The sequence below is a fragment of the Epinephelus lanceolatus genome, chromosome 21 (genome assembly GCF_041903045.1).
Source record: "Epinephelus lanceolatus isolate andai-2023 chromosome 21, ASM4190304v1, whole genome shotgun sequence".
Lineage (NCBI taxonomy): Eukaryota > Metazoa > Chordata > Actinopteri > Perciformes > Serranidae > Epinephelus > Epinephelus lanceolatus.
Genome location: NC_135754.1, coordinates 37210550 through 37223972, shown reverse-complemented (window position 1 = coordinate 37223972; position 13423 = coordinate 37210550). Strand labels below are relative to the sequence as shown.

The following is a 13423-nucleotide window of genomic DNA, read 5'->3' as shown; positions in this document are numbered from 1 at the left end:
CCAAGAATGATTTTACTGCCAGAAGTCATTAACAAAACAATCCAATAAAGTTCAAATTATGAGACGTTTTTAATTCATTTAATGTGCCGAATGAGAAACAGGGTGTCAGGCAGAGTGGAGGTCAGAGAGTCTCACACTGAGGATTATTTTCATACACTTCATGAACCAAATGTGGTTTAGCCTCGAATCAACCCTGATAAACCTTTTACACCAGATCAGCTCTGGTTCCTGAGCCGGTTCTGTTCAAAGATCTTGTTTTCTACAGGTTGATCAGAGACATTATAATCCAGACGTGTCATCGATGGCGGGCGCTGCACAACAGAAGAGAGAAGTCGTAGCAAAGAGGCGGATCGCACTGATCACCTGAGAGCGTTTGCTCTGTTATTACAGATATCTGATTTTACCATAAACTAGTATTACTGCCCGGTGGTTGTATGACTCCGCCCACCAGTCCAGTGTCTCTGACAGTCTCCATCCATGTCAGTGAAAACATGGATGCTTCACACACAGCAGATCTATACAATCAGCACAGTTTCAAGATTAGAGTCACCAATTCAGTATCTGACCAAATGTCTCCCCTTCTGTTCCTGAGATATGACGTTAAAACATGATGATGATGTCACAGTCAAGCTGACCTTTGACCTTTTTGAACGACTCATTTTAAGATTTGATCCAATCAGATCAGACCTCTTGTGAACATCTGTTAAACACTAGAGTCAGATTTCACTTCCTGTGGTGACAAACAGAAACTGATAATTAGTGAAGAGCAGTGATCATCATCAGGACCGTGAGTGTGTGTGTGTGTGTGTGTGTGTGTGTGTGTTTCAGGTGTTAATCTGTGATAATCTCTTTAAACCCTCAGCAGGTTCGGAGACTCACCAGAGGACAGAACTCCATCACCAGCAGGTACGGAGTGACCTCAGTACACTGAGCCAAACACTGCAGGAGGGCCGGGTGCTGCAGGGCTCTGAGGAGGAGAAGAGGAAGAGGAGCATGAGATAAGATAGAACTTTATTAATCCTGAGGTAAATTTCTGTGCAGCAGTTTCAGTACAAAGTTCGAGGAGGAGGAAATGTTTGGTGAAAATAAAACTACATGAAAACCAGAGAACATTTAATACAAGAACGAACTCACAGCAAGGTTCAAAATCTTAAATTTAAAATATAAAAAATATATAAAACATAAAAAACTAGCCAACAGTGATAGTATCAGCAGTATTTGTGAAAATATACTATAAATTATTAAGTACCGGAAAGGCCGAGCTTCCTCCAGGAAGTGCATCTGGTCCTGCACGCTGCTGCTGGCTTTCAGCTCCTTCACCACCACCTGGGTGGTGCTGAGACCTGCGTTCACCTCCCCGAGCAGAACCTGAAACAGAGGACAGACAGAGACATATACGCACAGAGAAGACAGACAGACGGATGGAAAGACAGACACAAACAAAGCCACAGAGCATGGAGTGGGAGTGACCATTACACAGACACAGACAGACAGACGGACAGACAGACAGACATGCAGGAAGTCAGGGAGGACAATCCAAAGACAGACAGACGTACAGATGGACATACCCAGTCAAGGTAAACAAGGATGGAGAGGACGCATGGATGTTGATGAGTGGACGGAGACAGAGAGGGAGAGAACGACAACAACATGTTATCTGAGAGTAAAAACAGGAAGTGATTCACAACATATGTCCACCTGCGAGACGTGTTGACATCACAGACACCTGGATCACAGGTAACGTGTCAGCGCGTCGGCCATCTTTAACTCTAACAGCCCTGATGTGTGTTTGCCTTTCATCTAACCGGCAGGAAGCTACGGCGACCGTCACAACCAGCAGCAGGAAGTGATGAAGACGGAGGTGTCAGAGGAGGCTTACCTTCCCGAACCAGCCATTCCCGATCTCCTTCAGGTACAGAAGACTGTGACGGCCGACGTCTGCCGACTTCAGGAGCTGGACTGGAGAAAGAGAGGAGGAGGAAGAGTGTTAGATCCTTCATCATCAGGCTCTAAATGATGATGAGGATGTGGTGGTTCTAGGTGGAGGAGGAGGAAGAGGAGGAGAGGAGAGGATTGTGATTGAGCTGCGTTACAAAGCATTACTGCAGGATTGAGGATCACTCTGATGGATGACATCACTCAGACTCAATTAGCAATGCTAATCGATTTTCATACATTAGAAAATGGATGGAAATCAATGGCTGCTCTGACCGACAGCTCACATTTGTAAACAGTCTGCAAAGATGCAACAAGTCGTCCGACCCACACGACCACAGGAGCTGTATGTTCAGACCTCTGACTACGACCCACAGGAATGATTCCTAAATTAGCACATGTACGACGATTAGATCAAATAAATGATTCATAACTGATATATTATCTGAAGCCTCATTTTTACACAAGTAATATTCATACTGGTTTATTTCCTGATCTTTGCTGAGCAACAGTTTTGCGTGAAAGGAATTAAAGGCCTGTCCCAAATAAAGGCCTGTTGACTTCAGCGATTTAAGCAAATATTAGCCCAGGGGCTACTAACAAAAGTTTTACAGTATATCCTGCTGTCGAAATAAACATTTAAAACCTGAGATGTCTGACTAAATCAATTTATCCTCGACTCAAAGTGGGTGTTTGTGCCAAATTTTAGGAAATTTCCTCAAGGTGTTCTAGAGAAATCGCGTTCACGAGAATGAGACCGCTGCAAGGTCACAGTGACCTTTCACCTTGACATCTGACCTTTGACCACCAAAATCTAATCAGTTCATCCTTGAGTTCAAATGGGCGTTTGTGCCAAAAGTTGTTCTTGAAATAGGTCATCGATAACAGATGACTGATTTTGTTCATGTCAAATATGATGGTGGGACCAGGTCGTACTCACAGGTGCTGTCAGGTCCAAAATGGCGGACAGAAGAAACAGTGTCACTTGTATAAAGAATGAGACGGATCACAGTGACGAGATGCACCGTGTCCAGGTTCTTAAGAGGTTACTGTAGAGTCCATCCTCCGTCCCATTGATTGTTATTAACCCTCTCTAAAGTGGGACATCCCAACAAGCCAGAGGACGCCGTCCACGCTCCAAACAGACATAACTCCACTCCTGTTCTATATCAAGCCGGCTTTGGCACCGTTCTGTCTGACCGTCCTGACGCATCTCTGTCAGCATCCCCAGATGAACACACCCGGCCGTCCCAGCTCAGCCAAATGAAACGGGACTGACGATGACGCCCCCCCTCCCCCGTCCCACGATGACACTCAGATTGTGTCTGTACTGGCAGACAGACGGATCTTTGTGGTGCTGTCGTCCCCCTCCAGACTGCCACACAGTCCTGTCACTGTGTGGAGGCCATATTGGACGCCCCTGTCTCTGTCCCCAGGCTGCTCGTTTCTTACACCCACTCACGCTCTCTGCGGCCCGGAGCAGAATAACCACCATTGTCTGTCTGCTCAGGGCAGCGTGGCACCAGTTAGGACCAGTTAGTACACACACACTGGGACCATTATCCACCTGCTCCATGACACACCAGGGAACAACAAGCGACGGGTTCCACCTACGCCATCACGTTAACCTCAAACATTCATACTGCTGCTGGAACAGTGAGGGGAGGCTGATGCATTCTGGGGGAAAAAACTCCCAAAGACGAAGTTGAGGAAGTAAACAAGTCAGCGTTACTGTGTATGAGCATGTTCTTATACACGCTGTCTGTTCTCACCTTCACTGTCTGTCACTGCTGAACATGTCACAGTAATCACATTACTCTCTCCAGTGATGAGAAGAGTAACTAATTACTAATAAAATACCCCCAAAACAAATAGCTAGTTATAGTTTAACTTTTGTTGGCCCCCTTCCACTGATTTAAAATTCAACAATCAGTCACATCCTCTGATTCATTTTCATAATCGTAGTGCATAAACGTCACAAAGCATCAAGCTGAAGACAGAAACTCTCACATTCAGCGGCTCCAAACAGGACACCATTACTTGTTTAGTGGGGTGTAACAGAAAAGTAATATAACGCCTAACTCTTTAAATAAACAAACAGGATCCTCGGCAACAAAAGAGCAACTCAAATCATATAGTTCCTGTTCAAAAAGAGTACGAAGTTAAAACTTTTCTGGTCCTACCCCCACAGCCCTCAGTGTCCGTGATATTTATCTGGGTCGGCTTTAAGCAGGGGTCGGCAACCTGAACTATCAAAAGATCCATGTTTGACCAAAAATCTGCCTGGAGCCACAAAACATATCTGAGCCTTTTGGTAACTAATTGAGTCTAAATGTGTTTGCTGTTAATGATTATTAGGAACTTTAACTTGGCAGCATTGGTGGTGAAAGCAAAGAAATCTATCTTCACACTATTAAATTCTGTATTTTCCACTAAGACTTTTACTTTTATGGATTTTGAAGCCGTCGCTAGCCAAGATAAGGCTCAAGACTACTGCAGCCACTGCTGCTGAGGTTTGGCAAAATTTAGAGAAGAAATCTCCAGGCCGTAGACATGTGATGCACAGTTCAGTAGACAAAATGCTAAAACTTTTTTAGGCTACACGTTTTTACAGTTGGAGAATGTAAGAATTTCTTCAGGCCTACAACTATGATAAGTAAGAATGGAAGTGTTAAAAATAGATAAATAACCATTATTCATTTTCATGTGATTTTTTGGTCAAAGCCACAGAGCCACTGTTGAGATCGAAGCTAAAGAGCCACATATGGCTCCGAAACAGCAGGTTTTCAACCCCTGGCTTCAACAAATCGACCCTTCTGGACAGAACAAGAACAAAATATTCAGAAAAGATTAACCAAAACCATCAAGCAGTCCATAAACAAGAAATAACCAGGTATAAATTAACTGGTCCGGCTCGTAACCATTCAGTGTTTGTTTCTGAAGAGTTTTTTTTTGTTTGGATAAAGTCAGCTCATCATTTATTCCACAGACCGACAGCCTCTTGTTGTAACACAGTGAAGTTTGGTTCTTACTGCTGGTTTGTTTTCTCTCAGCCGAAACAATAGCAACTGTTGATTAACTACTCTGAACATAATGTGAATAGTTAATCAATCAAATCTTGATTAAAGGTGATAATATTACGTTTTAAGAGGCTAGTGGGAAATGAATAATAACGTTTGTTTTAGTAACGGGCCCAATGTTGCTCTCTACACAACATGACTTCTGACAACATCAGGAAGAACCTGTGTTCTCACTGCTCAGAAGTTAACATGTACTGCTTAGCTAACGTAGCTAACACAGATAATGTAGCTAACGTAGCTAACACAGATAATGTAGCTAACACAGCTAATGTAGCTAACACAGCTACTGTAGCTAAAGTAGCTAACACGGCTAATGTAGCTAACGTAGCTAACACAGCTAATGTAGCTAACGTTACACTGTCTAGTTCAGCCTGCAGCTCTGGAGCCACATGTGTCACTTTCTCCCCTCTTGATAAAAAAAATTATATGGAAATGAATAACGGTTATTTTTTTTTTAACATTTTCATTTTCATTTATCATCGTTGTAGACCTGAAGTGTGTCTTAAATTCTCTAGCTGTAAAAATGTGTAGCCGATTCACTGAATAAGCTGTGAGCTGCAGACCGCTGTTCAAAAACAACAAACAACAAAACTGGTTGTTTTGTAGTGACTCATTGCTGCATTTCCAACGCCAGTCTCACTAGCCATGTTTCCATCAGCCTGTTTAGATGCGCATCTAGAAGTGTCGCATCGGAAAATTATGATGGAAATGCCAAAATTCGAATTAAAATCCCCTGATTTGCACAAACTAAAATACGCTCGTTTTAGCCGGGTTTTGGTTGATTTGAAAAAATGTTGATTCGCAAAACGGGGGATGGAAACAGTTATGTTCAAATTAAGTCTGACGTAGCGCACCTCTCTCCATGATGATATCCACACTCCGGGTTGGGAAGGCGGTAATGCATTTACAAGCTGGTTGCCAACTGCCAGAAAACGTAGAAGAAGAAGAATGCGAGACTTGTTTTGTTTCCGGTTCTGCGGAAAACTTGCGCGAGTTCGTAGTTTTCACCAAAGTCCGTACATCTAATGGAAACACACAGGATTCATATTTCTTTTAATGCTCATTTCCCAATGATTCGAATCACTTTTGGATGGAAACATAGCTACTGTGAAGTCATCGAAAACTGGCGCCTGGTCGGTGACTTTAGTGTCTGACACTGCTGAAAAAAGACGTTCTTTCATGTCACCATGATACGAGCCGGTCACTGTTACTGTTTAACGATGCCTGGTGGTATTATGGTGGGACAACAACAAAAGGTAAGGTGGCGGAAGTCTGAGTAGGGCGGGCAGGAGGGGTGGTGGATGGGTCCAACAACCACAGACTTTCACCCAGGAGGCTGGTGTTCACTTCCTGTAAGATTGTAAAGCCAAACCCTGTTCTTTTGTCCTAAACGTAACCATGTGTCTGTTGTTGAAAAAAAGACAAAAACAAGTAATTTCACGGTGTTGTATCGACGTAGTGCTTTTATTTTGAATTTTTTTTGTTTTGTGCTTTTATTTTGAATTTTTTTTGTTTTGTGCTTTTATTTTGAAATTTTTTGAAAATTTGTATGCAAACTGTACATTTCCTGTGAAAACAGAAGTGTGTTTTTAAAACAGACAATGCATGTAACAGGCTGAAGTTGACACGGCGTCCCAGAACATCAACAGCCAACACACCCAGGGTACCTTGGACGTCATATGTGGATGTGGAAAGTCCATGACCAAACGTGGACATGTGACGAGGTCGGAGCGAGAATGTGTGTCGTATCCTGTTGTATTTTACCAGGTGATTTAATATAACCACACGGTAACTTGAGGGTTGTTAAAATGTAAAGTTTCGTGTATCTGCTTCATAATAAAATACAAAGGTATCTGTGGTTTTCAGAAACATACAGTGCCATCATGTGCTCTGGTGACTGGGGTGTCGTCTGTCGCTGCATGTTTCTATTATTAGAATCATTAATTTGGAGGAAGTGCAGCGGCGGCAGAATGATATCGGTGCTTTGTATTTTTCCCACTGTGACAAAGTGAAAACTCCTCCATTAACCTGCTGGCTTCTTCACAGCCAGCACACTAACTCAGTTTCCATCGACAGGACTGTCTGGTCGTCTCTCTGAAGAATGCGTCTCGCTTCATCGCTGCTGTCATATCCAGGAAGTCTTTAGTGAAATGCACAGCGGCTAAATCACTCAGATCCATGATGGAATTCCCATCATGCTCTTCCTCCAGTGCGCTCTGTGCTGAGCTGCTGAGCTGTGGTGCTTCATTTAAACTCACTGATAATGTTTGTTGTTCCTGTTGTGCAGTGGTGATGAGTGAGGAGTGAGGAGTGAGGAGTTGATGTATGTGAGAGAAACACATGTATGTGCTCTGTGTGTGCAGCGGTTCACGTGTCCTATGTGAGCTGAGTGGGTGTGAGCTCCATTAGTCTTCCCAGTGATTTGAGGCTGCAGCAGAGAGCAGCTGCATCAGGGCGGGTCCTGCACGGGGACTGAGCCTCGCTCTGAGCCAACGGTCTCAACAGGAACTCCACCTCTCCTCACAGTCTTTGGACGGCCTCACTGCGCCGCAGGAAGACGGAGGAGATGGGAACGTCGGCTGAGAGGAACCAGAGCTGCTGAAGTCCACATGGACCTGAGCTCTCAGGAATCATCAGAGATGTGAAATGTGAGACGTGCAGCTAGCGCTCTCTCTGCTCTCCTGCACTTCACTCTGTTGAATATGTGGTTCTGTTAACACTGAATCACCCTGCAGAGCGCTCTGAGCTGCAGCTGTGTGAGGACGTGGAGCACGGATAAAGTTGTCGGAGACCAAGTCGTGATAAACACAGTCAGCTCAGATCAGAATGATTATTATAAAAATGAATTAGTCAGCGACAGAAGTGTGTGATGGAACCTCCTGAAAAAAAAAATGTATTTCCCCTGATGATGTCAGAGGGTGAGGTCGTCCTGAAGGTGCAGTAATTAATCTACTGTAACACCATCTGGTTTCTGTTATTCACACATGACAGAGCACATGTTAAAGGGCCAGTTCACTCAAATCACACAACACAGACACTGTAAAGAAAAAACTGCACCGCAGAATAACCGCCTATCAGGGACTGAGCCTGCATGTTGAATCCATGAAGAAACTTTGTGTCTTACTTGTAACTAACTTCCTGTAAGAGATTAACTGAAAAGGCGGACTGTTTAAAGACACAGAGACATCTAGTGACTGTGGTTTTTTTTGGATAACAGACCTAAACCGGATGGTAGAGACAGCTCAGTCAGGCTGAGTTAAGTCCAACACATTTTTCATTAAGATCCAGTGATTGAAAACGTGCTGTACCAAACAGCTGAGCTGAACGTTAAAGGGTTAACAATCGCAAAGCTGTATCCAAACATCTGTTTACATCTGGGGCGTGAAACTCATTTTAGTTCATGAGTCATGCACATCTCAGTTTATCTCAGATGGGCCAGACCAATAACCTTCGTAAAATAATCTGTAACTACTTTTTTTTGTGTAAAGAATTACAAGTATGTCCTGTTGACGTTCATCTTTTTACAAAACAGATGACCATTGACACACAACCAGGACCATTGACACACAACCAGGACCACAATTACGCAACCAGGACCATTAACACACAACAAGGAACACTGATACACAACCACGACCACAAATACACAACCAGGACGATTAATACACAACCAGGACCATTAACACACAACAAGGAACACTGATACACAACCACGACCACAAATACACAACCAGGACCATTAACACACAACAAGGACCATTAATACACAACCAGGACCATTAACACACAACAAGGACCATTAATACACAACCAGGACCACTGATACACAACCACGACCACAACTACGCAACCAGGACCATTAACACACAACAAGGAACACTGATACACAACCAGGACCATTAATACACAACTAGGACCATTAATACACAACCAGGACCATTAATACACAAACAGGACCAATACTACGCAACCAGGACCATTAACACACAACTAGGACCACAAATACACAACTAGGACCATTAATACACAACCAGGACTATTAACACACAACCAGGACCATTAACACACAACTAGGACCACAAATACACAACTAGGACCATTAATACACAACCAGGACTATTAACACACAACCAGGACCATTAACACACAACTAGGACCACAAATACACAACTAGGACCATTAATACACAACCAGGACTATTAACACACAACTAGGACCATTAACACACAACCAGGGCCATTAACACACAACTAGGACCACAAATACACAACTAGGACCATTAATACACAACCAGGACTATTAACACACAACTAGGACCATTAACACACAACCAGGGCCATTAATACACAACTAGGACCATTAACACACAACTAGGACCATTAACACACAACTAGGACCACAAATACACAACTAGGACCATTAATACACAACCAGGACCATTAACACACAACTAGGACCACAAATACACAACTAGGACCATTAATACACAACCAGGACTATTAACACACAACTAGGACCATTAACACACAACCAGGGCCATTAATACACAACTAGGACCATTAACACACAACTAGGACCATTAACACACAACTAGGACCACAAATACACAACTAGGACCATTAATACACAACCAGGGCCATTAATACACAACTAGGACCATTAATACACAACTAGGACCATTAATACACAACTAGGACCATTAACACACAACTAGGACCACAAATACACAACTAGGACCATTAATACACAACCAGGACTATTAACACACAACCAGGACCATTAACACACAACTAGGACCATTAACACACAACTAGGACCACAAATACACAACTAGGACCATTAATACACAACCAGGACTATTAACACACAACCAGGACCATTAACACACAACTAGGACCATTAATACACAACTAGGACCATTAACACACAACTAGGACCATTAACACACAACCAGGACCATTAATACACAACTAGGACCATTAATACACAACTAGGACCATTAACACACACCTAGGACCATTAATACACAACTAGGACTATTAATACACAACTAGGACCATTAATACACAACCAGGACCATAAATACACAACCAAGACCATTAACACACAACTAGGACCATAAATACACAACCAGGACCATTAACACACAACTAGGACCTTTAACACACAACCAGGACCATTAACACACAACTAGGACCACAAATACACAACTAGGACCTTTAACACACAACCAGGACCATTAATACACAACGAGGACCATAAATACACAACCAGGACCATAAATACACAACCAGGACCATTAACACACAACTAGGACCACAAATACACAACTAGGACCATTAATACACAACCAGGACCATTAATACACAACCAGGACCATTAACACACAACTAGGACCACAAATACACAACTAGGACCTTTAACACACAACCAGGACCATTAACACACAATCAGGACCATTAATACACAACTAGGACCATTAATACACAACCAGGACCATTAACACACAACCAGGACCATTAATATACAATCAGGACCATTAATACACAACCAGGACCATTAACACACAACTAGGACCACAAATACACAACTAGGACCTTTAACACACAACCAGGACCATTAACACACAACCAGGACCATTAATACACAGCGAGGACCATAAATACACAACCAGGACCATAAATACACAACCAGGACCATTAATACACAATCAGGACCATTAACACACAACCAGGACCATTAACACACAACTAGGACCTTTAACACACAACCAGGACCATTAATACACAACCAGGACCATTAATACACAACCAGGACCATTAACACACAACTAGGACCTTAAATACACAACCAGGACCATTAACACACAACTAGGACCTTTAACACACAACCAGGACCATTAACACACAACTAGGACCACAAATACACAACTAGGACCTTTAACACACAACCAGGACCATTAATACACAACGAGGACCATAAATACACAACCAGGACCATAAATACACAACCAGGACCATTAACACACAACTAGGACCACAAATACACAACTAGGACCATTAATACACAACCAGGACCATTAATACACAACCAGGACCATTAACACACAACTAGGACCACAAATACACAACTAGGACCTTTAACACACAACCAGGACCATTAACACACAATCAGGACCATTAATACACAACTAGGACCATTAATACACAACCAGGACCATTAATACACAACCAGGACCATTAACACACAACCAGGACCATTAATATACAATCAGGACCATTAATACACAACCAGGACCATTAACACACAACTAGGACCACAAATACACAACTAGGACCTTTAACACACAACCAGGACCATTAACACACAACCAGGACCATTAATACACAGCGAGGACCATAAATACACAACCAGGACCATAAATACACAACCAGGACCATTAATACACAATCAGGACCATTAACACACAACCAGGACCATTAACACACAACTAGGACCTTTAACACACAACAAGGACCATTAACACACAACCAGGACCATTAATACACAACCAGGACCATTAATACACAACCAGGACCATTAACACACAACTAGGACCTTTAACACACAACAAGGACCATTAACACACAACCAGGACCATTAATACACAACCAGGACCATTAATACACAACCAGGACCATTAACACACAACCAGGACCATTAATACACAACTAGGACCATTAATACACAACCAGGACCATTAATACACAACCAGGACCATTAACACACAACTAGGACCTTTAACACACAACCAGGACCATTAACACACAACCAGGACCATTAATACACAACTAGGACCATTAATACACAACAAGGACCATAAATACACAACCAGGACCATAAATACACAACCAGGACCATTAATACACAACCAGGACCACTGATACACAACCAGGACCATTAACACACAACCAGGACCATTAATACACAACCCAGACCATTAACACACAACCAGGACCAATACTACACAACCAGGACCATTAACACACAACCAGGACCATTAATACACAACTAGGACTATTAACACACAACCAGGACCATTAACACACAACTAGGACCATTAACACACAACCAGGACCATTAATACACAACTAGGACCATTAACACACAACTAGGACCACTGATACACAACCAGGGCCATTAATACACAACTAGGACCACTGATACACAACCAGGACCATTAATACACAACCAGGACCAATACTACGCAACCAGGACCATTAACACACACCTAGGACCATTAATACACAAGAAGGACCATAAATACACAACAAGGACCATTAACACACAACCAGGACCATTAATACACAACCAGGACCATTAATACACAACCAGGACCACTGATACAGGACCAGGACCACTGATACAGGACCAGGACCACTGATACAGGACCAGGACCACAGTAGTCCCTCAGAGTCAGAGGGTTTTCAGCTCTCACATTCTTCAGATTCCCTCCAGCAGCAGTGTGGGCCGGCCGCCTGGACCTGGACCTGGTTACGTAACAGACAGATGTTTGTGGGAGAGAGTGAAGTTATAGAGTTCACTCTTGGGGACATGCAGCGAGGGATTGTGGGATAGGTGGAGACCCAGCTGACTGAGGCCAGCATCAGGGCGGTGCTCCCTCGGGGGACACACAGCTCTCCTCGCTCTTACATCACCCTCGCACCCTGCCCTGTGCTGCCTTCACTGAGCTGCTGTCAGGTTTACATCGGTTCATTGGAACTGACTCAGGACGTAAATCACAAACTCTGACAAGCTTCAGGACTGATATCAGAATATTCTCTGTCCACCCGACCATCTAATGTCTCATCCCTCTCAGCTGAAGGAGAAAGTATAAATCTCGTGAACCTCCTGAGACCTAAGCTTTGTTCGGTATGCACTTTTAATTTCTGTTCAGGATCAGTGGGGCTTGATACTTAAATAACGAAACAGTGGCTCCGAATCGTATCAAGTAGTTCTGGAAAACAATGATGTCCTTATATGGGGACATTGGGTTTATTTGTAAAGCCACAAGGAATGTCCTTTTGTCTGTCACAGGTAACTGGCCTGTGTCAAATGCTAGGATAATACAACTGTCAAGTCCGAATAGTGATGGGATTTCTCGTTCACTTTGAAGAGCCGGTTCAAGGATGCGATTCGTTTGTAGGTTTTTTGGTGTGTGTGTGTGTGTGTGTGTGTGCGCGTGGGGGGGTATTAGTATGTTCAACGACAAATCACATTGCTGATTTGTCGCATCACGTGATCACGCTGCACTAGTGATGTGACATTCGCGAACGAGCGGAGTCTTTGAACCGGCTCTTTGAAGTGAACGGTGAGCGGCTGCTCTGTCTTTCTCCCTCACAAACTATGTTCCGGATCAAATAATCTGA

At 43.2% G+C, this 13423-nt stretch overlaps 1 protein-coding gene across 3 annotated transcripts in view; it reads right to left on the bottom strand.

The window, feature by feature from the left end:
- Positions 1-13423, bottom strand: part of aatkb (apoptosis-associated tyrosine kinase b) — a 78917-nt gene that overhangs the window by 13349 nt on the left and 52145 nt on the right. For 2 of the 3 annotated variants that reach the window (XM_033611501.2, XM_078163503.1), the window contains 3 exons: positions 1880-1959; positions 1250-1368; positions 880-967 (listed from right to left, as the gene is read on the bottom strand). In XM_033611501.2, the coding sequence (XP_033467392.2) occupies positions 880-967; positions 1250-1368; positions 1880-1959 (287 nt within the window). Of the gene's footprint in view, positions 1-879; positions 968-1249; positions 1369-1879; positions 1960-2875; positions 3229-13423 lie in introns of those variants that run through there. The other variant, XM_078163504.1, reaches the window with a different exon arrangement.